The 27,976-nt window shown below is 45.1% G+C and overlaps 1 protein-coding gene across 9 annotated transcripts in view; it reads left to right on the top strand.

Annotated features, from left to right (window-relative positions):
• LOC121603624 (sodium/potassium-transporting ATPase subunit alpha) overlaps positions 1-26,754 on the top strand; it is a 66,695-nt gene extending 39,941 nt beyond the window's left edge. For 4 of the 9 annotated variants that reach the window (XM_041932636.1, XM_041932633.1, XM_041932635.1 and 1 more), the window contains exons 2-10: positions 9,673-9,798; positions 10,833-11,099; positions 11,187-11,372; positions 12,484-14,079; positions 14,176-14,391; positions 15,869-15,963; positions 24,263-24,437; positions 24,535-24,767; positions 24,854-26,754. In XM_041932636.1, the coding sequence (XP_041788570.1) occupies positions 9,685-9,798; positions 10,833-11,099; positions 11,187-11,372; positions 12,484-14,079; positions 14,176-14,391; positions 15,869-15,963; positions 24,263-24,437; positions 24,535-24,767; positions 24,854-24,974 (3,003 nt within the window). In that variant the 5' untranslated portion in view covers positions 9,673-9,684 and the 3' untranslated portion in view covers positions 24,975-26,754. Of the gene's footprint in view, positions 1-6,489; positions 6,571-9,672; positions 9,799-10,832; positions 11,100-11,186; positions 11,373-12,483; positions 14,080-14,175; positions 14,392-14,899; positions 14,995-15,868; positions 15,964-17,604; positions 17,700-20,329; positions 20,425-24,262; positions 24,438-24,534; positions 24,768-24,853 lie in introns of all 9 variants that reach the window. The other 5 variants (XM_041932628.1, XM_041932632.1, XM_041932629.1 and 2 more) reach the window with 4 other exon arrangements.
• Positions 26,755-27,976: the final 1,222 nt, after the last annotated feature.

Below are 27,976 nucleotides of genomic sequence, written 5' to 3'. Positions count from 1 at the left end.
CGTTTCGACGCCGGTTTGATGTAAACCATGCGCGCGTACCTCACGGGTTTTTCTAACCGGCCTTTGGGCACGTGTGGCTGGCGGAGGAACATGCTGACGAACTGCTGCACCAAGTGGGGCAGGCGGGTGGTGGCTGCAACGAACGTATGCTTTGCACCCGGAATGTGGTTTTGTTACCTCCGATGTAATCGAGCCAAGGCGACACGGGCATGGTGCTAGATTGGATCGGACTGCACCGCATCCGGCTGGCTGAAGGATGTGCGTGCATTGGCGTTGCAGTAGGAGGCTTTTTTTTATTTATGGCGTCTGGGTTTCATTAAAACGATCAGCTCGCTTGATTTCCATTTTTTACCCCTACCCATTCCGAGCGATGTGTGGATAAACCTACAGTACGCGACGGGGCTTGGTCGGTGATCTTGATCTGAACTTGATCTTGTTTGTTGAGCTGAGCAGCACCCCGAGCCTTAGCCGCACTGGAAGGTGCCAGTTAGCTTGCTTCCCTTGCCCTGCTAAACACAACGGCCGAGAGGGGGAGGGGGGGAGCTAGTAAACTAGTTTGCGAGATTTGAGCCTCTGTCTCGCTCTCTCGCGCGCGCGCGCGCTCATGTTTATTCAAATGTGCACCGCTTGACGCGGACTGTGGATGAAGTATTAACGGCGTGTGGCAATGAGGCCGCTGTTGCCCTCGTTGCCCATGCGAATAATTGATTGGGATTGTAAATGTTTTACCAGATGCTATTAAACACGGCACAAGAATCATATATTGTGATATTATGTGACACCGTTTCAGCTGTGCACTGTAAGCGAATGCCATACTCACGCGATAGATCCGATGAGCCTTATTTGAAGGCTTCAAAAGTAGAAGTACTGTATGAGATATCTAGCTAGTGGCATCATCTTGAAATGGTTCTCCACCTTCTTTTATTCACACTTGGTGTAAATCACCGGCCAAGTGTGAGGGTTGGTAATGGAAAATTTCTGTTTGTCAGTTCCAAGTGGTATTATTTCCGAACAAACAGTACCGCCACGCTCGCCGCCGGCCATCCCATTCCGTGGCTGAGAGGAGGGAGCGTTTATCGCTCCCGTTTTGACTGTCACGTTTACACTTTTGTGCACGGGTATATCTACCCCCTTTCCAATTGGACTTACCTGAACCGGGGATGTTGGTGACAGATGCAAGTAATTACACAGCCCTCCGAGACAAGCCGGAGAAGGCAATAAAAAGTAGCATTTTATTTGTACGTGATACGGCGGTTTCGCGCTTCGTTTTAGTCCGCGTACGCGGTTGGTTGGCTCAATTTTGCATTTCGTATAACGCGAGAGAAGGAGCATATTGGAAGTTATTCTCGTGCGATGGGTGTGTTCGCCTATCCAGTGGCAATAGTTGTTCCAATATTGACATACTTGTACTCTCCTTCAAACTTAACTAATGGACTAATGGTGCCTCCGGAAGTTGGATTGAGTGCTGGAGCAGCGGAAGGAGAGCGTGTTCCGAAAGGTTGCGTTCATTCAAATTTTAGTCTCTTTTCGCTTGCGGGCGAAAGGAAACCTATGACACTCCCTTTAAGAGCGGTTTAGCTGAAACACTGAGGTGTGTCAATAACCAAAGAGAACAGATTGAAAACGGACTTCCGTTCGGGCACTTCTTTTGCTCTTCAGTCGGTTTAATATTGTGTGCACCACCCACTCGACAAACCAAATATCTGGTGTTGGATCTGCCTAGCAGTTCCTGTTTGGAAGCAAGCAATTCAGAGAAATGATTCCCCTTCAATTCTTTTCTTCCTGTTTCCGCTGACCTCAAGAGGAATTTCCTGCAGTCACTTTTGCCGTAACACTAAACCGTTGTTGCGGTTGCGAACAGGAAATGCCGAAATGTGAAAACGTTAGAATTTGGCAGCTGCAAGGCTGCAGCTCTTGTACACGAAAACTGTCGATTGGCCAGATCCAACAAAGAGCAAAAACACAGTGTAACAGGAAGTGGAATCTTTTTGAATTAAATCTTACACTGCGCGATTCTTAAGAGTAATTTGTTTAAAGTTTCAACGCCCGTGCAAAATAGTTGATTGATGTTTTGTTCTGGCTGGACGATCCTCCCCACTATTAACACACTTCGGCGCGGTCTGCACGTTCTGCGTAAGACAAATTCTGGGATTTCAAACAGGAAAATCGCGCGAAACAGAGCACTGTTTCAGGCCAAACACAACGCGCCGGGGAGTTCATTAACGAAGCTGCTGGCGTTGAACGGTGGCGTGTTCAGGGTTTTATTAGTGAAATGGGAAAACAAACAAACGATCGGCGGGCGCAAGTGGAGTTAATCTTAAAACCGCTCCTCCCCCCCAGGAGTGCGCGTTGAAAGAGCATTTCGCGCGTCCGTAGGTCGCTTTTCTGACAGAAACTGATGCGAGGATTGCTACCAAAAGTGGGGTAAGCAATGCGCGCGCGCGCCAAACATTACGCCACCGATCATCTGGCTTTTCGTCTGGCTGTCGTCTCCGCGGTTGGGCTGGGAGCAGCTCAACAATGTGTGGGCGGCACCAAAGCTCTGCCATTAAACCGGCAAGTGCTGTATGGAAAACATTCGACAGAATGTAAATAATCAGCACAATCCGCTCCACACGTGGCCATTGATTGATGGAGGCCTATGGTTTCAACGTGATTTTTAAAGCTTCAACCTCTCTCCCGTGTGCTCCCTTCGTCGCCGGTGTGTTCGTTGCACGATTAACGCCAACACACAGTTGAAATACCCGCACCCAGGAAACATAAACAAGAACGTACTCGTGCGCGGCAAATAGTCATCGTCCGGTTTAGCAAAGATCGCGCCAGAGCACTGATCAAGAAGCTGATCGTGCTCGGTGATAGCAAAGTGTTATCTCCCTCCTTCGCTGTCCCTCTCTCTCTTTCTTTCTCTTTCTCGTCCATACTGTCTGATACTGACACTTTGGTGGGGAGAAGACTGTAGAGCGGAAAAGAAAAGAGAGTTTATATGACAGCCTGTCAGGGTTTGCCCCGGAAGATTTTGAGTCTAGTTGAGAAAGCGTGTTCTTATCAATCTCTGGCCGTCCGCGTGTGTGTGTGGTTGTTTGTGGTGCTCGTAAAGATTTAGAGCGGCAAAGAGCGAAATCCCATCGTAAATTCATCGCGTGCGCAGCTCATGGAGCGTACACAGCTCACCTACCCTTAAACTGGGTCGAGTTGGTTTTTGTGTGGCCGGGTTTGGCACTTGACAACGGGCGAGTCTGTTTTGATGAACCGGCTTTAGCGAAGGGAAGCAACAGCAGCGACCTGCACGGTACATTTGAGGTGTGTGTGGGTATTTATATATAAATGCTGCTCTGCCATTTGCTTGTCGTTTGGATTAGCACCCCACCCCCCCCTCCCGTCCGTTTGCAACCGGTTGGGTAAATTGCTGTTTGTTGACAGTGGGGGGCTCTTTATCCGGGAAGTTAATCAGCGAAAGATGTTAAATGGGTGGAAAGCTCATGCTAAACGTGGTCGAGGGTTCTCCTTTTAAAATTGGAAACATTGGTTCGGGAAGTTGGCCAAACAGTGCGTGTACCATTTATCAGAACCACTAATTAAGCTAGCATGCAAGATATTTTGTTCATAACGTCAAACGGTTATGAGAAACTGGGCGTCTCCATCAAAAAAACGAGCCAGATATCAACAATATCTCGCGCAAAATGTGTCATTGAATAAATGGATGATTAAACCTCTTCATAAATCATAACTAAACACTATAGAATGTACGGCCGTATTCTGTGCTGCTTAAATCCCCCCTTTTGATGGTGTTTATTATTAGAAGAAAACAATTTTCCGTGCTCGAAATGAGCGAGGGGTTGTTTTCGTGCGCCTCTTCATCGCCGTACCAGTGCTGTTAGTACGCTAACCGTGCGTTTGGCACCTGGCCAATCGGTCCCAACCCCTCCCCTCCCTGCCCGGACGCCGTCTCGTGGTCGTCGTAAAACTCGTCAAACCTCCCATGCCACACATTTTCCGTAACATGTTCCGTAAGTCCGTGAAAGGCCATCACGCGATCAGCCGATATTAAGATCGTGTCGTGAGGGATGGATTTTTTGCCGCAGCTTCGCTTCAAAGTGTGTCGTCCGGCACAGCAAGACGAAATCAAAACAGATCGGTCCCATCTATCTAGCCACCACCCCACCACAGTGCTGCGCGGCGCAGTGGTCATGAAGACCTGTGTGCTGTTTTATTATTATTTATTTTTCAACCGTGCATCTGTTCGGCAAGGGGTTTACGACACTGACCTTAAGCGCTGCTCTTTGGACGTAGTTGTGAGGTGTCTAATATTAGTGGTTGTGAAGAACCCGTTTCGCTCGCCGTGCGATTGAATCGCATTACCAAACTTATGAAACATTTTCGTATTTTTTTTTGTGTGTGCGATGGTTTGTTGAAGCATGAGGTTTACTGTAAGTTGATGTTTTATACCACACGATTGTGTGTTATATAACGGTACGTAGCGTTAATACTGTCTTTCACGACGCTCTCTACCAACGGCTTGTTTTCTGGCGACACGTGCTAGCGTTGAAAAACACAACCCGATATTTTACGATTTATGGTGAAATATTATTCCCAGTAGTGTCACTTGCTATACAACATCATCCCCTAAGGAGCTTAAAACTATTAGCCTTAGCTAGGTGGTGGAGGTTGTCCTTGGTGTCACTTTTTCTTTGGAACGCGCTCTCGCTCGTACTTTCTTTCTTTCGCTTAGTTGTACCTTATCGTTTCCCTTCCTGTCTAAGGTCACCGCTAACAGAAGATTCTTTTCTCTAGAGCCTACCCACTTCAGCTTTAGATATGTACATGAACTTTACAAAATATTTCCTACTTGGTGGCTCCCTTTCCATAAGGAGCGCAGTTGTAGCTTATAGTCTACATGCGGTTCGTACCACATTTCCACCAGGGGAAAATTCGATTTCGACCGCCACAGCTAAACGATCGAAGAAAAACTGCTCCCGATTATATAACGTGAAAATCCTGACTGCGCATGTCCTCTCTCTTGCAGGCGCAGCAGAGCACGTAAGCTGTATTAGTGTGTCTTCTTGTTGTATTTTTTGTTGTTGCCTCCTATTTGTTATGTAGAGCGATTTGTAATTTGGGTTCTCTCGGAAAATTTTGCCCTGTTTGCCCTGTTTTTGGTCGAGCGCGAACCTCCTTCCCTCTCTCCTATTCCAACGCTACCGAGTGAAAAAGTGGAGCAGCTGGTGGGGTACCGCATAAACACTCGTGCCAATCGTTCAGCCGCTCACCCTGCTGGTGCGCGTGAGTTCCAAGTGGGAGATCGATGGCGGTTATAATTATTACTATGCAGCTTTTGTCGAACGAAACCAAACAAAAAAGCATAGCCACATAGTTACGGGGACTGCATTTATCGTTCCATCGATGGAGCATGTGTGGACACTAGAACAATGATGGTACGTAGCGCCCATGGCCGCACATCATTGTTACATTACGTGACTGCGGCACTCAGCTATAAATGGAGTAGGAAGAGAGTAATGTCAAAGGAAGTTTTTGTATCTTTAACCATTCGCGAAAGAAAAGAAGAAAGAAAAAAACATTTACACAAATAGCCCCCACCCTTGTGGGGCCTTAGAGGCGACCTAAGAGGCGAGATCCAAAACGAAAATTTGTTACATTTTCTCAAGGCTGATTGCTAGCGCAAAATGCTGCTACTGGCGCGTAAAATAAATTGTTTATCGATTCTCTACTAATTCATCTCAGCATGAAAATGCGCTAACAAAGTATTGTTTGGTTCGTTCGTTTATGTTCGTTGAATTGGAAAGAGCAGGCGAGCTCCTCCATTGGGGGTTTTCAGAATTTTCTTAACGCCGCGTCTCCTCCAACAGTAAGGCTCTCTCCGATTGTACAGCCAGCTCGTCGTGCATGCTTCCAGAGTGTGCCGTGCCTCGCCGTTCAATGTATGCTAATCATGTTTTATTTTTCATTTTTTTCTTCATTTTGTTTATGTGTGTGTGTTTACTGTACATCCAATAATTTATGCCTGCCCGATTCGTTTCGACACACTCGCAACGAAAAATTGCATGCGCATTCGCGGATATCGTGTGTGTACCCGTGTATATGATCTCTGCGTATGCTGCGATACCGTGCGTGCGTGTGTGCATGATTCCATTTTCGATCGATGTTGTGTGTGTGTGTGTTGTGTAAATTTCGTTCTCATTTTTGTTTGCATATCTGTTTGCCATTGCTAATTGAAACCGTTTGTCCATCCAAACCATGCGTCCATTGTACACATTTCCTTCTGTTATGTGTATCGTTAAAAAAATGTGTGTGTGCACGCAATATTCCAATCAATTTTTTTCCTTTTCTGTTTGACGCCGTGTGGCACGGATAAAATCAAACGCACACGCGCATCCTTTTTTATGTATTCATATTTACGATCAAACAAAACAAAAACACACCAACAAACACATCATCATCATCATCATCCTCCTCCACGAATCCCATGTGCAGACCGGTAGGACGGACTCGTACCGTGTGGCCACGGTGGCCCCACTTAAGGATGACAATCGCACAGCCGATGGCCAGTTTAAGGTAGTACCGACATTTTGTTTTATTTTTTTACGACCATAACTTTAATCTTTTTGCTGCAAAACAAAAACGCTGACACTAATCGTATCATTGACACTAATCGTTCCCTCTGGATACTAACAATACATTTTTGCTGTAGTAGAATTAATATCTAACATTATCTCTAACAACCTTTAAAAAATCGAAGAATCTGTTCAACACATTGGTTACGACACCACTCCACACAACAACACTTTTTGCTCAACTAATGTGCTTACCACCGATGTGTAATACAATGATGCATTGCACAATGGGGTCCATCAAAGCCGCCCGACGTACTTCAGCACATATGCCTTCCCCAAGAACCAGGTCCGTTTCGCGCTGTGCGGAAGATAAGTTCGACTGTCCAGTTGGTTTGGTGCCCTTGTTTGTTTTTTTCCTGTGCCAAAAACTTCTCCCCAAAACATGATACCATGGCTTGGTAACAAAATGCCACAAAATGCTGGCAGCTTGTGCCTAATCGTGTACATGCGACCCCCCTCCATGCATTTTCCATCGGCTCGTGGAAGGGCTTAGGACTTGGAACTCAAAAAAGCGAGACAAAAAAATAAAGTCTAACACGTTACAAATGAATGCGCCGCTCTACCGGTAAGGTTTGGCACATTACATCGGTTTTGCTTGTCTCGCTTTTATCGTGCCGACGGGCACAGGTTTGACACAGGCACATATAATCCCAATGAATTGGGCATCCATAAATGTGGCGACGATGTGCGATAGTTATATAACCGTCAATGATACTGCCAATTTTATGGAGTATTTTTTTCCTTCCCTGTGCCCATCATCGGTGTTCGGGGGGTGTGTGTGTATGTGTGGTGGAAGACTTCCTCTTCCTATAATGACATTGATGACGTAGGTTCATTTATTCGTACGGAGTTCATTTTCGTGCATGCGCCCTCCCAGTACACTCTACTGCACCTGGTTGAATGGGTAATGATAGTAATAAAACATTCCCAGCAGCGCGACTGAACGCGAACAATCGCCCTTGTCCAAATACGTCACGCTTGACAAAACGGCACCGCCGCCGGCTTCATTCAGCCCAGTCATCTCGTTAAATTTGGCCGCCCATTGAACCCGACCGGTCGAGTGTGTTTGATTAGGCTAACAATCAGAAGTTTATATTATCTGTAATTCGGGCGAGTAATTTATAAATTCGACCAAAGGTTCTCTCAATGACACTCGCTTGTCGTATTTGGCCGTTTTCAACGTGATAAAACATACCCCTTGGACATTGTTTTGTTGTTTTTTTTTTGTTCTCTTTACTGACTTATCATAGCGGTGTGTGATGGACGTTAATATTAGTTACTAAACCCTTTTCCATCATTCCATTCATACATGCATGAATCATAAAGAGTATCATTTGACCATATGCATGCTGGTGTACTTTTGTGCTATTGTCTATCGTCTTCAATGTTGTGTGTTTGTGCATGTTCAGCAATGTAACAGGTAAGAGTATATGGTAAGAGTATATAGAGTAGGTTGTATCGGTAACGAAGCCTTCAAAGTATGTCTTTTTTTTCTGTGCAAACACTTACCTATAATTTTGCAATCGTTTTATTTGCCGTCTAGTTTCAAGTCAAAAAGCCACTTGAGCCGATGGCGATAGTGCGGACACACTCGAAAGTAAACCGTGTACTGCCAAAGTGTGGTGTACGTACCGTTCGCATTGAACCATTGTTACCTTGCGGGAATTGTTATCAGACCCGCAGCCAGCCGTATCAAGTAATGAGTTCACAGAGCGCTTCACAGTGCGGACTCTCTACTGTCAATAATCTAATACGTGTTTGGTAGTTTGTTTTCAGTCTTTGCACACTGCTCGTGGCCACTTATCCATTCGTGTGCACACAGGCCCACAAACACACGCGCTGTGCGATGAACACGGTGTGTTCTAGTTCATTGGTGTCTCGCCGTCGAGCGTGTATCTCGTGAGGAGAGGGTGTAAACATCACTCCAAAGTCCTTGAAATAGTCGAACGACGGCGGCACCCGTACACTTTCCACGTACATGCAGGCTACCGATACGTGTAGACGCAAATGATGGGATTAGTGGTGCGCCGCCGAGCACACGAGCAACAGAAAATAACTCTTTTCCATCGAGCCGTGGCCCGGTGGCCGGTGGCAGCTAAAGTGGGAAACTAGAGCGCGGTGCAAACTGGCCTGCGCCTAGAACCACACTATCCATTAACGAGCGTTTTTTTTTTTGCATTTATGATGCGACGATAGAGGAGGAGGCGTAGTGGTATGCGGAGAGTGTAGTATAAAACTGTACCGATGAGCTAGTTGTGTTGTAGCATTGCGAGCATTAAGGCCACCGCGGGGATTTCGTTGGTGGTGGCGTTTGGTAGAATGCTCTTTGCAAAGGCATGTCGTGTGACGTAATTCGCGAACCTAGCTCCCGCGAATGATGGCATGCTAATTAAGGGTCACTCCTTGTTTGCTACCCAGCGGCCCAGGAGACATCTAACAATATGCGTAATTGTCGATGCAAAATAACATCTGCATCAGTATAAAAATGGTTTCATTTTAAGTGTTCTATATTTTGTATCACTCCAATCTTCCTTTCTATCGTTTAATACATAAGAGTAACTGTAGTAACGGTGGTAGTGGTATTAGTAGCAGTATTATCAATGGTGTGTAGATAGGTGGTGCTGGAAAGCGTAAGTAGGGCGCATGGAATCTAGCTCCATCGCTGCCACTTCTTCCCCGGATCTGCTTGACTCGTTAACGCCTTTCTACCGTATGAACTTGATTGACACACCCGGTATCTTATCGATCTTACGAGCAACTATCTGTGGAGGGTTATCGTGCGCTAATGATGCTTGTCGCCGGATGGTAACGACTGTGCGGAACCACTTCGCACACCGTCAGTCCGGAGCCAGCGTTCGATCGGTCAAGAATATCACTGGTACCGTTCAGCATCAGCGCACACCATTTACCCTTTAGACCAGTGTTGTGGACCGATCGAATTTATAAAAAAAAATCAGTGTGTTAGTAAATGAACGTTCCGTGCTAATATTTGTTTTTCCATCTTTTTCCCCGTTTCTCTTTACCCAACCGGTTCACCCAACAGTCAAGACGCAAAATGCCGCCAAAAAAGAAAACTGATTTAGATGATCTGAAGCAGGAGCTTGACATCGATTACCACAAGATCACACCGGAGGAACTGTACCAGCGACTACAGACACATCCGGAAAATGTAAGTACATTGAACCAATACAGGGGTTTCCAGGGGTTCTCATACTTTTGGGATACTTTCATGACTCTTTCTTACAGGAAATGAACTTTATGTGCAAGGAATTGGACTCTATAGCATCTTTTTTGAACAATTCCAATAGGAATTCCCAATAAGCTGTCCAAAGGGTGCCAAAGATTCCATCCAAATCCAAATTCCCATCCTATTATAAAGTTCATTTCCACTAAGAACTAAGAAGCCAAAAAGTATCCCACAGCAGTGAGAGCCCCTGAAAAACCTTCTAACCGTGTTTAGGACATGGTATCGGACATGTACTAAGAAAGCAATCAAGTGCAATTATAATCGGCTGTATAGGTTAGCCACTTTCATGCTTTAATTGCATGTCGATTGAGGATACATAATACGCTAAAAGATGACAAATATATACAAGACGACAGGAATTGTTCCGATAGTTTCTACAAAAAAATTGTATACAAATGGCATATAAGATCTACCTCGAAACTGAATTATGTGTGCTGTGTATAAAACATCTTATCTCCAGCATACCGAACCACTGCTGTGTTCCATCGATCTTAACCGTCATACCTATCTCAAATCTATCCGGTGTTTGATAGGGACCAAGTTTCACCTGGTTAATGGCAGTAAGAATCCTTGTCAACCGGCCGAAAGCGGAAACAAACTAGATTATCTCGGAAATTGCAGTAAAATCTCAATATGTGTTGTCACTGGGCGCACTCGGTACGTGTGAAACCGTTGGGGAAGAAGCCGCCCAAGACACACTGCCGGTCATTTAGATAACAGCCTGTTGCATTAAACATCCGCTTTACAACGAGCGGTGACTGCCATTATCGTGCACTAGATAGGAAGAAGATACTTCTCCGGTCGACCGTGATTGCTGTAGTAACCATGCGACGTTAAATCTGCTGATTATAATTGCATTAGTACTTCTTAACCAGAAAATTACGCTGAAACGCATCGTTTATTTTACTGTTTCTTTATTTCTAATCTGCTTTTATTTGATACCTTTTTTGCAACAGGGTCTGAGTCACGCAAAAGCCAAGGAGAATTTGGAACGCGATGGACCAAACGCCCTGACCCCACCCAAACAGACGCCCGAATGGGTCAAGTTCTGTAAGAATCTCTTCGGCGGTTTCGCTCTGCTCCTGTGGATCGGTGCCATCCTGTGTTTCATCGCTTACTCGATCCAGGCCAGTACCGTCGAGGAACCGGCCGACGATAACCTGTATCTCGGAATCGTGCTGGCCGCTGTCGTGATAGTTACCGGCATCTTCTCATACTACCAGGTTCGTATGGAATGGCGATGAATAGCTGTGCATAGTGTTCCCTCTGTGTGCCACGGTTGTTCTTAACTCATTTTGCATCTATTACAGGAATCGAAAAGTTCGAAAATCATGGAATCGTTCAAGAACATGGTACCCCAGTTCGCTACCGTTCTGCGCGAGGGTGAGAAGCTGACGCTGCGCGCCGAAGATCTGGTCATCGGTGACGTCGTAGAGGTCAAGTTCGGCGACAGGATACCGGCTGATATTCGCATCATCGAAGCGCGTAACTTCAAGGTAAAATCGTTGCACAATAGCTACCGCCGGCAGTCAGCACATAAAGGTCACACGATGGTTGGATGTCGGCTTTGGGGCCCCATTCGAAACGCGATGACCATGAGAGACCGTCGCGAGTTTCGGTGCGATGAAGTAACATGACAGGCTGCGGGTGAACTTATCTATCCGACGAGTCGCGTTCGTTAATAATGAAATTTAATTCCTTTGAATTGAGGCCATTTTTCGTGAAGGATGGGAAGTTAGGAAGAACAAGTGAATGCGTATTTGTCCTCGGTACAAACGAACGAGAGTGAGAGAGAATGGATAGTGAGTAAGAATGGAAAGGGTACAGCACACTCGGAAGCGGCGGCGAGGAGGTTAGTTGTTCAATTGCGGCATTCGCGAAACGTTCCAATCATGCTAGGAAACTATGTGGAGCACAAAATAATTGAAGCGATGCTCTCGACAACACCGCGCGGAAGGGTAGGAACGAAGCTGCCTCTGTTGGGACTGCGCTGTGTGCGTGCGTGCCTAACAAATCGAGGGGGTAAGGGTGGACGTCATTGTGTTGTAGTGGCAGCAAACCCCGATTGTCGGGTTTTATGATGATTCGTTTTGATTGGTTTCACCGCGGTTTCGTCACCTCGCCTTGCCTTTCTGTTTGATGTATCGCACATGCGAGCATGGTCAATCCAATCCGTTGAATGAATGAAGAGCGCACACTGAATCGTGCATACCGAAATGAGTTGATTGTGCAACGGACGCACATACTCACTGCGACCCCACGATTTGGCTGTACGAGGGTTTGCATTGAGGCAGGATCCAGCTGGTTAATGCGAGTGAAGAGGGATGTTAGCTATTGCAAAAAAAATGGAAAGAAATGGTATGCGCTGAATGTTTATTTGCACTGGTAGCAATTGCAGCACGGGTCGTATGAAACAAGAAAAAATATTGCTTTTTTATTTGAAACGGACAGCTACATGCACAGTTCGAATAGATGGAATAATAGTAGATAGAGAGTTTCTGGTTCTGGATTGGTGTCCTTGTGCTGACCCATATTGCATTACGTCCCTCAGAAGTGTGAGAGCAGTACTAATGTGCCCTTTTATTTCCAATTCCATGCATCACCCAGGTGGACAACTCTTCCCTGACTGGTGAATCCGAGCCGCAGTCCCGTGGACCCGATTTCACCCATGAAAACCCGCTGGAAACCAAGAATTTGGCCTTCTTCTCGACCAACGCCGTGGAAGGAACTGCTAAGGGTGTTGTCATCAGCTGCGGTGATTTCACCGTCATGGGACGTATTGCTGGTTTGGCCTCGGGTCTGGACACTGGAGAGACTCCAATCGCTAAGGAAATTCACCATTTCATTCATCTGATCACGGGTGTCGCTGTGTTCCTCGGTGTGACCTTCTTCGTCATCGCGTTCATCCTCGGATATCACTGGCTGGATGCTGTCATCTTCCTGATCGGTATCATTGTCGCCAACGTGCCGGAGGGTCTGCTGGCCACCGTCACCGTGTGTCTGACGCTCACTGCCAAACGTATGGCCTCGAAGAACTGTCTGGTCAAGAATCTGGAAGCCGTCGAGACGCTCGGCTCGACCTCCACCATCTGCTCGGATAAGACCGGTACGCTGACGCAGAACCGCATGACTGTCGCGCATATGTGGTTCGACAACCAGATCATCGAAGCCGATACCACTGAGGATCAGAGCGGCGTGCAGTACGACCGCACCAGCCCCGGTTTCAAGGCTCTGTCGCGCATCGCTTCGCTCTGCAACCGTGCCGAATTCAAGGGCGGCCAGGATGGTGTTCCAATTCTGAAGAAGGAAGTTAGCGGCGATGCCTCGGAAGCTGCTCTGCTCAAGTGTATGGAACTGGCCCTCGGCGACGTGTTGAGCATCCGCAAGCGCAACAAGAAGGTTTGCGAAATTCCGTTCAACTCCACCAACAAGTACCAGGTGTCGATCCACGAGACGGAGGATCCCAGCGATCCGCGCTACCTGCTGGTCATGAAGGGTGCCCCGGAGCGTATCTTGGAGCGCTGCTCGACCATCTTCATCAACGGCAAGGAGAAGCTGATGGACGAAGAGATGAAGGAAGCGTTCAACAATGCCTACCTGGAGCTGGGCGGTCTCGGCGAGCGTGTGCTCGGATTCTGTGACTTCATGCTGCCTTCGGACAAGTACCCGGTCGGCTTCAAGTTCAACTCGGACGACGTGAACTTCCAGGTCGATAATCTGCGCTTCGTCGGTCTGATGTCCATGATTGATCCGCCTCGTGCCGCTGTCCCGGATGCCGTGGCCAAGTGCCGTTCGGCCGGTATCAAGGTTATCATGGTTACTGGTGATCACCCGATCACGGCCAAGGCTATCGCCAAGTCGGTCGGTATCATCTCGGAGGGCAACGAAACCGTGGAGGACATTGCCCAGCGTCTGAACATCCCGGTGTCGGAAGTGAACCCGCGTGAGGCGAAGGCCGCCGTCGTGCACGGTTCGGAGCTGCGCGATCTGTCGTCGGACCAGCTGGATGAGATTCTGCGCTACCATACGGAAATTGTGTTTGCTCGTACCTCCCCGCAGCAGAAGCTGATCATCGTGGAAGGTTGCCAGCGCATGGGTGCCATTGTGGCTGTAACTGGTGACGGTGTGAACGATTCGCCCGCCTTGAAGAAGGCTGACATTGGTGTTGCTATGGGTATTGCCGGTTCGGATGTGTCGAAGCAGGTACTGTCACCTCTCTACTGTGCATCCGTTTTGCCGATGCTTCGGGTTAGCGTGGAGTTTGCTCACATCTACGTACGTTCCCATTTCCCATTTTAGGCTGCTGACATGATTCTGCTTGATGATAACTTCGCTTCGATTGTTACTGGTGTCGAGGAAGGTCGTCTGATTTTCGATAACTTGAAGAAATCGATCGCCTACACGCTGACATCTAACATTCCGGAAATCTCGCCCTTCCTGGCATTCATCTTGTGCGACATTCCGCTACCGCTCGGCACTGTCACTATTCTGTGTATCGATTTGGGCACGGACATGGTAAGTTTGCTCGATTCCAACGTCCCCCCGTGACTGTTGGATCACTTTATTCCATCAAACTTGAACTAAACGTTACAACATAGCGACTGCGTGGTTGTGTAACAATGAAGTGTTGCAAATTGTATTGCGCAGCACTTCCAATGAAAGGTGATGATGTTCGCATAGCGTCGTCGACCAGTGTTTTGCTGCGTCGATGCACGGCGTTGGCAGTTACGGCTAATAGCATTGAGTTTGTACTTCAGCATTTCTTCACCACTAGCCTATCTTCCAACACAGGACGGGTTTGTTAAGCGCGTTCTTTGGCTCTCGATAGCGTTGCTGTTTGTATAACCAGGCCTCGACATCAAGAGACATGTTTAACGTTTCATTCTTTTCTGTACATTTTCATTTCTCCCCTCCATTTTGCCTTCGTGGGGGAAAAATCTGCAATCGTTATACCAACTGAATAATTTAATCAACGTGTCTTCCCCCCCAACTCGAAACCGACGTGCGCTTACTGTTTTGCTAGATACCGGCCATATCGCTGGCTTACGAAGAGTCCGAGTCCGATATTATGAAACGACGACCTCGTAATCCTTATCAAGACAAGCTGGTGAACGAGAGGTAACCAACGTTGGTTGCGTAATAATTTGATTCATTTCTTTTTTTCAAGTCTCTTTATTCTGCTTTTTTGTTTCTGTATTGTTTCGAAGTATTTACAATTCTTTTTTTTTTACTTACGTAGTTAATCAATTAGTTTAATGAGCTACCTGGCGTCACAGTGCTAGTGGTGCATTTTGTTCTGCTCTTCATAATATCTACTATTTTTACTTACACCCTTGATCTCTACCGATACGGGGTATATTTTTTTATCTCACTTTTTCTTACTTTCCTTCTTCTTCTCACTCTCTACTATTACTACTTTTTCAAACAATTTCTTTACATATATTTCTATTCAATATCAAGCTCTGCTGCTATGAGTACACTTATTTTATTGCTCTTTTTCATTTCAATATCTACTATTATCTATTTTTACTATTGAACAAATGTCATGCATTCTACAACTTATCTAACACCAAGTAGTAAACAATGATGCAAGCCAGATGCTAGCAAAGCTCTTGAAATGCTTTCGAAACATATACATAGCAGGGGAACTAGCATCCGTTGTGTAGGCTAGTTGACTGTTGGTCGATGTAACAAACCGCAGGTACGTTGTACGAGGAGCATTTGTAGAAAACTTGCATTTTTACAATTAGCAAACAACGCGTCGATGATTAGAGGAGTTTTTCAAACGGGAAGACGATTTTAATCGCTAGAAGACACTGTCTCTTTGATTTTGTTTTACGTAATAGATCGTTGCTATATTGTAGAATGAATACGATGTAAGGATGTAACGCAACCATAGCTTCTACCGGCTATTTTGTTTAATATCTTAAACTGTTTTTTGTCCATCCGTCGTACCACTGTTGTGATAAAATACGCGCCCACCCTATTCTAGGTACCTGCCATTTCGCTAGCCTACGAACATGCAGAGTCCGATATCATGAAACGACCACCCCGTGATCCCTTCAACGATAAACTTGTCAATGAGAGGTTCTTATTTGTTTTTTCTTATGATTATAATTTTTCTTTAACTTGGGTTTAATTTATAATCTTCCCATACTAAACTGTAACGATCTTATCCCCGAATGAGCTGCCGCCAAATAACATTGAACCCGCAGCGCACCTACCAACGCAACTGAGAATGCACTTTAAATCTTCTACTAACGAAGCTTTGCACCTCCTCGAGAAACAAAAAAAAAACGGGAAAGTAATTTAAGACTGGCATAATATTTATTATCCCTTGGGAAGCTAATTTTTTCCCCCGGCTGGTAAGGGAGCTGGTGGGCTGTGAATGCTGTTATTAGTTAAGAAGCATCTTATTAACTTCTAGTCCGTAAGATGGTTTAGATAGTATTGATAAGATATGGCCCTAAAACGTATGCCTAAGCTAAGAAGATGTACCATACAACGGTGTTAGTCCAACTCTCGAAACGCCATGCAATGGTGGTGCGTTCGATTTACAGTGCAAACCCCCTCCTTCAGTAATCACTCACTACTCTATAACACACAAACAACATCATGACAGACAAGCACTCTATTCTTTATCCTGCAAACGTCCCTCGAACTCTGTCCTGCCAAACCTATTCATTCAAACCAATCAGCTATTGATCATTCGCGCATTCGCTTGAACTCATTGTTCCAGACCAAGAGCCATTATTATACCATCCATCTTTCTTGCAAGACAACCTTCTCACAATCATGTGCACACCATTGTACCATGAGTTTGGTCCTCTACCATTTGGACCTCATCTTCGTCTGGCCTTTCGCTTTAGCTTCTCGAAAGCGGTGAACATTGGTACCCTCTCTCCACAGAAAAAAAGGTGTCCAAGCGATGAACCCACTGTTGTACTGTGTCCAGTCTCGGTTTCTATGCTTTAATTATTCCTCAAATGTCACGTTTTTGTGAACGTGTTTTGTTTTGCATTCTTTAACCTCCGCCAAAAGAAAAAAGAAAAACAAATATGTATGCTTCAATGACAGCAACAGCTTCTTTCCCTTTTTGTCGCCGTCCTCGTCGCCGTCCTGTGGTGGTCGTCCTTCTTCTCTGTCGACAATTTTTTTAAACATGTTACCGTGTTTCCCTTCTAAAACCTGCTTAGTAATCAAACCATCTTTTTCTTCTTCTTTTCTTATCAACCACTAACTAACCATGCAAATGTGTTTAAAAATCGTGCAAAATCGTACTTCGATCCTTCAACGTTACACATACACACTTTGCGTTTCGCGCTATCATTCACCTCTAAAACCTAACCAATCAATGATGAAACGTACCTTCAAAACCCTAATTCCTGTGCATCATCGGCATCCGTACGTTCCTGCGCTAACATTCGCTGCGCCCTTCCCCCGTGTCCGGTACCTGTGCGTGTATGTGTGTGTGTATGTGTACGATCGTGCTAAAAAACACAAACTGCTGTCCCATGCTCCAAAAAACAACCAACATTTTGTGCCCGATGAACTGCTCATCATCATTCGGCTTGGAATATGCGATCATAATATACACACCGCCATCCAATGTCAAACGACACATCGCTCACATGCACTAATCCACCACCCCTTAACCACACACTACGATGTCCTTGTACTATAATTTGTGTGCGTGTGTGTGCGTGTTCGTGTATGTCATGTACACAGGTACCCGCTATTTCACTTGCCTACGAGGAAGCCGAATCCGATATCATGAAACGCCAGCCCCGTAACCCGTTCACTGATAAATTGGTCAACGAAAGGTAATCCATTGTGCCCTTCTTCCCTTGGTAAATCACGCCAAACAAAACAAAAAAAGCAAATGCAAACATACAAAACCTCTCCTCCCAAATCACGAAATATGCGTATATTTACACTGCCAAGCGTGCTGGCGTTGCTCGGGCCGCAATTCTGGACCTGATTCTGACGCTGACAAAGCCGAGGGATGGAGGCAGATGCAGCCGGGGTTTCATGACGCGCACGCTTGCCAGTCGTATCGATCACTTCTTCTTCTAGTACTACTATCACTACAACTTCTTTTTGTGTTCTCGTAAACATATCCTTTGGTGTGTCTGTTATAAAATACCATCGTGATCTCTTGTGTTTTTGTGTTGTTTGTATACTGATTGTCCTATAATCTTGGTGTCTACCGTTACCGGTTGACTTACTTAAGGCAATAGCCAACCTACCTATCTAGATTTGAATCGCTCTCTCTCTCTCTCTATCTCTCTGTATCCCATCTTTCTATCTCTGTCTAATATTATGTGTGCGTGTCTGTCTGTTTTCGTGTGTGCGCGTGTTGTTTTGTAATAATCCTTCTTGCTACTACTACTACTACTACTACTATCCTTTCTCGTATCCGAATTTGTCGATCGTATTTTCTATTCCGGTGTTGGGCGTTTGATTTTGATATCGTTTGAAACTTAGACATTGGCTAGCCCCGTTTTGATTTTTGATACTACTATTTGAACGTACTTTTAGTTTTTCCTCGCTCCAAGCTCTAACCATCTTGCCCTGTGTACCGCCAAAGAACAATCAATGAAAATGGACGTCTGTGTGCGTGTGTGTGTGTTCGATGTTGCGTCTATCGTTGATTGTTTTTCGGTGCACTACTCTTTTTATTCTTGAACCTTTTGCTAGTGCTCTGTTTTCTTCTCTATTTCTCATTATATTATTCAACTTTTTCCTTACATTACCGTAACTCACTCTTTTCTCGATAAGTTCACTCCTTGGACACTACTTTCTTATTCTGATTCGCTTTGTAATATTTTTCAATTGAAAACAAAGTAAAGTTTGCAAAAAAAAAAAAAAAAAACATATCGCTGAATGGTGCGATTCAATTAGATTAGAACCAACCCATAAATCCACCATGAAGGTAAGTTGGATCCCTTTCCCAGTACATCCCTCTCCCCACATCTCATGTCAATGCCAAATGGCTGCTCAGGGTTCGTTGAAACAAAAAAAGCCGTTCACCGTTTACATGATTACTTGGTTTCTACACTCTTTCTCTCACATGACATGTCGTTCTCTTTGTCAGTGGAGAGTTCAGCAGTCCATCTCCTTCATTTGCCATCTTCATCGATCGTTCATGTGTTTCGTCCCAAAGCTCTCGCCCCTCGTCCTGCCATATACTCACTAACTAGCTTCACACATATTTCGCCTTTCCGCTCCTAAGAAACAACAATCATCCTGCTTACTCAAGTACACAATACAGTTTGCTCCCAACCACTCAGCGTTCGACGATTGTGTGTGAGGACGTTTGCCTGATCGTTCTTTTATCCGCGAGCGATCGTGGCACCGCGAATCTGGTGTGTTCCCGTTTCTTTGAACATTTCCACCGCCCGTTTCGATCTTCTTAAGACTGTCCGGGGTGTGTCTGGGTCACGTGAATTTCCACTTGCCCGCATAAATAGCTGGAACGTGAACCATTAGTCCACAAACACACACTTGGTTTCGGTTTTATTTGTAATTCTTCTGTTCAATATGTTTGTCTAGTTTTTTTTTGTGTTTTCTAGTTGCATCCGGAGTGCTAGAATAGATTTGAATGAGCTCCTTTACACCTCACAGCCTCTATACCTTCTAAATATCTTTCTCTACGTCACTCTGTTTTGCTCCGATCGTTCTCTTGATCGCTATTGATTGCAATATTTACTCAACTTTTGCTAGTATTTTCGAAACTTTATCGATACTAAGAGTATAACAGTGCAAGCCTGAAGTGATCCTCTGTATGCGTTCACCTTCTCTTCTCGTCTTTCATACAACACTACTGGCCGCTAGTTCCAATAGTGGACTTTATTACTGTGTAGCAAAATAGTTTCGTTCTCTTATTCTATCTGGCTCTAAAACGATCTATTAGCGCACGACTGCTCTACAGATAGTATTAGTACAGTACCCAACTACACGAGCTAGCTAACACAACTGCAAATAAAAACTGACCACCAGTAGGGCGACGTGTGCTGTACTAGTTTGCCAAAGCAACACCTAATGAATGCGAGAGTGTGGTGTGTGATTTGTTACGTTACATCATGAGTTACCATCGCTAGCAGCCTCTGAAACCTTCCGATCATCGCCATCGCGATAATTAACTGGCATTCACTGCAATCAGCGCGCGCATAAATCGCCTAATCTAAAACGCTCATTTGTGCAGAATGTGCACGCCGCCATCAACGAGTGCTGCAGTCGTCTATTGCTCTCTTAACCTTAAGAATTTGTAACGTTCTAGCTGAATCCCATACTAATTACTACATGTGCAATTTTCAACTTCACTTCATTTCCCTCCTCCCGCCCATTTGTGTGTGCGTGTGTGTGCGTGTGTGTGTGCATGCGATGCGCAACTCCCACTACTGCGCTCCCACCCAACACCCGTCGTGCGTGTGCGCGTCTGTTCCAATAGGTACCGGCCATTTCGCTCGCCTACGAAGCACCGGAGAGTGACATTATGAAGCGCCGACCGAGAGATCCTTACCGTGACAACTTGGTCAACCGCAGGTCAGGATACGTTTACCTTCGTTTGTTCTTGTATAAACGTTCCACCGAATCGAATCTCATCATCTCGTGTGTTTTTTTGTACCTTTTTGATTGACACCAAAACAATCACAACATCAACACTCATCTATATATTTATATACATATATTAATATGATAATGTACACGTTTTCAAACAAAACAACTGTTTTTTTTCTGTTACATGTTTGCTGCGGCTCTTTTGTGTTTTCTGTTTTTTGTTTCATTTCTTGTGGTTCTGTTCTGCTCGTACCACGCGTGCGCGTGCGCGGCTCAGTCGATGGGCGGCGCGCGTGTATGGTGTTGCGATGGTGAGGTAGCTTTAACTGCTGCTTTCATTGAAACACTATGTTCCTGTTTTTTTGTTGTTATTTTGTATGTTTCTGTTTTTTGTTGTTTGTTATGTTTTGTTGTTTGTTTCTTATTTGTTATCGAACAACATTTTCACAATCGTTTACATCGATGTTTGTGTTTTCATGTTTTCTGTACCAACCAAGCAATAAATATTTGTATTGTTTAACTTTGTTTGTGATAAATCTAAAACAAAATCCCCAGGACACCCTCGCTAACTCTTCCCTGTGAAAAGTGTTGTACCAAGTAACAAGATCTTCCATGTTTGTGTGTTTTTAGTACACTTTAGTACATCGTTCAAAATGCTTTTGCAAAAGCATTTCCCATGTACCTTTACATCCGTTTTGGTGCTCCGTATGTGTTTACGTTTGTGTGTGCCCTTCTCACTTGAACCTGTTCGAAGGTAACATGTTGATAATGTCACTAAAAGTAAAAGAAGAAGATTAACTACGGACACATACTTAGGAGGCACTTTGGTTGATAAAACCAAAATCTCTACTGCCACACGAAAAAGGATCCGTTCTTCGCTAAGATTATCCCGAATGTTGCCGAAACTGTGCGTTTGTGTGCAAAGTGACAACCAGTTTTGTCTCCGAATTTCTTCTCTCTTTTACTCTTCCTATCTCTCTATTTTCTCTCATACTCTCTTTCCACACTCTCTCTCTCTCTCTCTCTCTCTATCCATCACTAGCGTTGAGCTTGCCGTCCTAGAATGCATCACCATAGTGTGATCTCAATTAGTAACGAGTCTTTTAGTATATCTTTCTCCTTTCCTATTCTATCGACACTATTCTATTGCAACACAGTGCCGGCACTGTCCGGAGTATCTCTGTGTTGGTGTGTTTGTGTGTCCTTTTGCTAGTCTTTTTGAAAATAGTGTTCGAAATTTTATTTCTCTTAACTCTCCGTTTTGTTTCTTCTGTAACACTTTTCTTTTCTGTTCCAAGTCAAACCGTTTTTTTTTTTTCGAGTTTCTGAAAGTGATTGTTTGATTTTTGATTTAGTGCTCTCACGTACGTTGTTTCACATGAACCTATACACTCTAGATGTTGTGTTTTAGCTGAGCTGAGTAAGAGTAGAGTTTGCGACAACACGTTTGTTTTGTTAGAACAACAATTTTGGAATGATTTTCTTTATAGCAGCATTGTTCGCAACCAGGGGCGATTTGGTTCACCATGCCCCTGCTCCCCTCCCCATATTCCTAGTTTCACACCTCTAGTCACACTAAAGATTCGCCACGTAATAGATCTCTAGCTGATCGCACGTGTTAGGTCCGATGGAATTGAAAATCAAATCAAACCCTCCAAAAAAACTCTTCACAAATGAATTGTCACGGTGTGCAACTATTTGGCCGAATGCTGCACCGTGGAATTGGTGTGAATTTGATTTTACTTCCACACTCAACCACGAAGCCTCCATTTGAAAGGGAGAAATGGTTTGAGATAAAATCCCGATAAACTAAACATACCTTCCTCCTGCAACATGTTAAATCCATATATATATATAGACACATATCCCTTGCGATGTTTGGTTCCTTCGCTTTAGATGTAATGTTGCGCTGTGTGTGTGTTTTTCCTTCGAGAACGTTGCAGTCTGCCCAATGATTGCGCTCATCCACCCGATTAATGTAATCTATTCGTTGTGTGTATGTCCCTTTCTCTCGTTGTGTATGTGTGTTTGTTTGTATGTGAGTTTATGTATTGTTAGATAATGCAGCTGCCAGTGTTGAAATAATATAGCATTAGTTGTGATATCTTAGATTGTATACTCCACGAACACTCCTCCTTTTCTCCTCCAGCGAAAGTGCAGAACGCAAAAGTTTGAATGCACCCAATCCTTTATCTGTTTGTTAGTTGAGTTTTTTTTTTAAAAAAAAAGGACAATATTGGATGAAGAATGATCTAGAAATTATGTCTATTGGAGATTAACAAAAGTCTGCTTCCACTCCATTTGCCGTACTAGTTGTAGCGTGAGTTTGAAAACACTCTATAGCTGTACCTATAGCTCCGTTAGCGCACTTGTTCTCTAGAAAATGTTTTTATTTTTACGCAAAGTTTTTGTTTTTTTCTTTGGTTCCGGTTTTTTCTCCGAATGGTCCGTCCTTCGCCTTCGATCTTTATATCCCATTGTATATTTTTGCGCTGACATTCAAGCAACAGTTTTGTTGATGTCATAACCAGTGCCACCGTGTCTTTGGAGCAAAAACATGTCCCCACACATTTTTCCAATCGTGTCTTATAGACCATCCAACAAAGAATAAACCTTCCCTAAACCACCATTTTGCCCCTCTCCATCCTGCATCGGATGGCTTCGTCTTCGTCAACCGGAAATATTGCCACTCGGCCACCAACCCACCTACATCCACCTCTCATTCATACCTAACCCCATGCCACCTGAACCCTGAACCCTTCTCCTTGTATGCTCAGAATATATTACAAACAGTAAATGTATCCAGATCAAAAACAGTGAGTATGTGGTATGAGAAAAGTTGTCTTTGTGTGTGTGTTTGTTTCCGTTTTACTTTTCTCTTACTCTTTTTCTATCTTTCCAACAACTCTACTGCCCTTTTTTCTTATACATTTTCTCTCTATCTCTCTCTCTGGATGCTTTCAAAATAAATACTGCGGAGACTATCTATTTGCTTTCTATTCTATTTATTCTCTCTCTCTCTCTATCCCCACTTATCTCTTTTCCTTCTTCTCGAGCATTTTCTTATATCTCTTATAATATCTTCCTTGGCTTATTTTACTGCCAACATTTTGATTGCTTTCCAATACTATCCCTATATAAAAAAAAACCGTCTGCATGTTCGTTATTTAATCTTATTACTCTACCAATGTACTGTAAAGGCCACGCCTGCGAAACACCTTACCGCAAGCGTCCGGAGTGGTGGCTTACGCTTGTAGATATATTGGTAATGTACATTAATCCGCTTTTACTATTGATGCCGTTGCACGCGCTGCTTTTGTTGGTAGTGGTTAGTTTGTAGTGGTTACGGTATTATTAGTAGTATTATTTTTAAGCTAACTTTAAGTACCGCTTTCTCAGTACCTCTAACACAGTACTCTCTTGTATGATGCTTACACTAATTACGGGGGCTTTATGGGACGATCGGTCTTGCTTAACACTCTCGAGTACTCACTGATAGGGCGCAAAGTGGCTAAAAAAGAAATAGAAAAAAGCAACTAACATTCCATTTTCAATGCACTTCACACGCGCGCCTACAAGTTGAGTATTCGGGGGTGTAAACTTGTCGTTACATTTGATCACTAACATTAGTAGTAACCGTATAACTCATCCGTATACATAAACACTAATTGATCGTGCAAGAGTAAAGATCATATCGTTAATAATGATTTTCTTTCCTTCCCCTTTCTCCGCCCTCCCTGTACTCCTTCCCACCCTTGCCGTGTGCACAATTTCTATCTTCCCCCCCACCAACGCTGCCGCCGCTGCCTCCTCGCCTCTGCAGACTTATCTCGATGGCTTACGGTCAGATCGGTATGATTCAGGCTGCGGCCGGTTTCTTCGTGTACTTCGTCATCATGGCTGAGAACGGATTCCTGCCGCTGAAGCTGTTCGGTCTCCGCAAGAGCTGGGACTCGAAAGCCATCAACGATCTCACCGACTCGTACGGTCAGGAATGGGTAAGCAGAACTATATGGGCAAACCGTGAATGCTTAGAGTTGTTTGCGCAACGCTCGAATCTAATCCGTTCTTTATCTCATCCCCCCCTTCGCGCAGACCTACCGCGATCGCAAGACCCTCGAGTTCACCTGCCACACCGCGTTCTTCGTGTCGATCGTCGTCGTACAGTGGGCCGATTTGATCATCTGTAAGACTCGCCGTAACTCGATTTTCCACCAGGGCATGAGAAACTGGGCCCTCAACTTTGGTCTCGTGTTCGAAACGGTGCTGGCTGCCATCCTGTCCTACACGCCGGGCATGGACAAGGGTCTGCGCATGTACCCACTGAAGTAAGTACACTCCTTACACCTGGTGCAGCTGTTCGGTTTTGTGCTAATTGTGTCTTTTCCTTTTCTCCCCCTGCCCTCCTCTGCAGATTCGTTTGGTGGCTACCAGCTTTACCGTTCAGCTTGTCCATCTTCGTGTATGACGAAATTCGTCGCTTCTACTTGAGACGCAATCCAGGCGGCTGGCTAGAGCAAGAAACGTACTATTAGGTCAACAAATTTATATTTAAAAAGATTAATTAAAACAAAACCAACAAAAACCAACTCCCCCGCCCCCTGCACACACACACACAAACAAACACACAGACACGTACACAATACACGGACACGGAAACACATGCATACTCTATACATAAACAACCATACACACACACATACACATAAACATTATGTGCAATCCCAGAAACACAAGCCTCACACACACAATAACACTCCACGAACCACCAGGAGCCTGGTCGGATGAAGGGAGAAAGATTGTGCGAGCGCCGCCACTACATAGAGAGAGAGCATGAGCGATTTAGTACCGATGCAACAACTACAACAACACCATCCCCACACACACACACACACACAAATACACACACACATTATAATAAATCCAATATAAAGAAGAAAAAACCCCGACCGTGGGGGCCGAGTTTGCGAGCAAAAAACCAAGCTCGAAGCGCAAAGCAAAACAAACAAAAAACCCAGATTAAAGCATAAGCATTAATACGAAACGAATATAAGTAGTACGACGGTTAAGGTGAAGTTTTAGCACCGGACGAGCACGCGGTAGGGAATAGCAAAAGGAAAAGAAAAAGTGGTAGGAGAACGCTAGCTAGCCCCCACTTTCACCTCAATCCTCCCCACCCGCCCCATAGTGTAACACGAGACACGAAGCAGACCAGTAAAGCGGCATTCCCGGTTCCGCCGGAACCGCGCCCGCTCCAAATCCCACCTGCACAGGAGAGCGGTGGCGCGTGCGGCAAGCAGAGCGGAGCGCTCTGGTGCTCGCTGTGAGCGGATGGAATCGGAGTGGGTGGTGGTGGTGGTGGTAGTGGTAGTGGGTGGTGCGAAGTGGCCAGCCAGACAGACAGTCAGACAGACAGGCACAAAGTGCGCAATGTAGGGTCGTCGTCGTCGTCCCCCGTATATGTGTACCGGCCCGAGAGCGCGCGCCCGAGTGTAAAACATCAAAAAACATTTAAAAAAAAACAAACAAACAACGGAGGCATCCTTGCTTTGGCCACACTGGCGCTTAATAAACACTGTGTTTGCGGGACGGAAACACACCACCACGCACACGATTCGACGCTTTGACAAATGTGGGAGAGAGAGAGAGAGAGCGAGAGAGCAACAAAAACAAAGGTGTGACACACATAGTTGAGAACGGAAGCTGTAGATCTGTTGTTGTTTCGCGGCCGACGTTCGGCGTCGCAGGTTTGGTTTTTGCTGCTGGTTGTTGTCTTGTTTGCTTTGTCGTTTGTCGTTCGTTGCTACACACTCTGCCACTACTGCCATTCGCAATGCAGGAAGTTACATTTTTTCGTGCCGATTTTCGTACCGGCAAAAAAAAAAAACAAAAAAACTCCTTCGTCGGCGCGCAGGTTTTCCTGGCTCGCATTCAATTCTGAATGTTTAAAACATTGCATGTAAGGGTGTCTGTGTGTGTGTGTGCGTGTGTTTGGTTGTGTGTGAGTGTGTGCACGCACTTCGTTGCAAAATCACGAAACCACAGGCTCCTTGATCGCCGAAGCGGCGGAATAGAGTAAGACAGGTGGCACCATAGAAGCAAACACGCGCGAATATTCTGTCTGTGTGTGCGTGGGTGTGTGTGTGTATGCGTGTTTTAGGATACTTGTAGTAAGGATAATATTCAAACCACAGCAACACCAACCCCATTTGCGTTGAGCATAAACAAACAGCAACAAAACTCACAGTTCTGTGCGGCAGAACAAATCGCATGCTTCTTTCACACACAATGCGCAGAACGAAGTCCGCGCAAGTTTAAAAAAAAAAAAGAAACGCAGAGAGAGAGCGAGCAGCGAAAATTATTATTAACATTTATCTAAATCGAAACATCCTCTCCATGCTGCACACACACACATATACATCATGTTGAGGAAGGAGAGGGCAGAGTAGAGGAGATAACAAAATTAAACCACCTGATTGCCGTTGTGTGTGCGTGTATGTGTCGTTAAGCAAAATGCGATTTAAGAACTCTATTGAAAAGAGCACAAACGCACACATACATACACACTGGTGGGCCTGGTTGTATAGGTGGTGTAGAGAGGAGGGGCAGGAAGATGGAAGAACACAGTTCAACTGTTGCACTTTCCCTACCCCACTGGTACCACTACCTGCCAGAAGATTGTTTTGTTTGTTAGTTTTTTTCTATACCGTTTCATTATGAACTATTAATTCTCAAAAGCTTTTCCGCTGACCGTTCCGTTGTAGGCGTTGTAAAGCTAAGAGCAAGCCGTTTAGAGTATAATACGAGTAAACCAGCAGTGTGTGTGTGTGTGTGTGTGTGTGGTGCGTTATGAGTGTCTGTTGTAGTGCGGGTGCAATATACGGGGAGCCGGAGGTGTGGTTGGTGGTTTGTTTTTTTTTTACTATTGTTTTTAATGTTATTCTATGAATGGTCGATTGTCGATTCACAACATTTGCGGTGTCATGATTTAGTAGCGTGTGTGTGTGTGAGTGTGTGTGCGTTTGTTTGCGTGTGATTACGCTGGTAGCAATGCGTTTCTCTTCTACGTTTCCCTACCAGCATGCCATGAAAAGCCATCCGTTTTCTCCAACACCTTCCTCGAATGGTAGGCGGTGTTTCAGCACGTGGCCATGTTGCTGTTGTGTAGTAGTGCGGGAAGCAGCTGCTTATGCTAGAGAGAGAGAGGGAGGGCGATGCCCCATGCACCCACCCGGTTTGAACCCCCTCGACGCGAGGCGGTAAATTCTTAGCAATGCATAAACGTATCGCTTCGTTACAAGCAATACAACCAGTACGCCATTTTAAATATTCAGCCTCCCTCCCTCCCCTACCCTTCTCCAGCCAGTAATCATTATCGCAACATCAAACTTAGGGGGCGTGGGGAGAGATAGGGAGCAGTGGCAATTGGGGGACAGTTGGGACGCACAAACCACGGTAAGAAGGGGACGGTGTTGTGTTGTGTTTCCAACGCTTTTCCAAACCACACGCGGAGAAAATGCCGCACGGCAGAACAGTC

This window comes from Anopheles merus, chromosome 2R (assembly GCF_017562075.2).
Source record: "Anopheles merus strain MAF chromosome 2R, AmerM5.1, whole genome shotgun sequence".
Classification (NCBI taxonomy): Eukaryota; Metazoa; Arthropoda; class Insecta; order Diptera; family Culicidae; genus Anopheles; species Anopheles merus.
The sequence above is the reverse complement of the archived record's forward strand: the minus strand, read 5'-3'. Positions and strand labels throughout refer to the sequence as shown.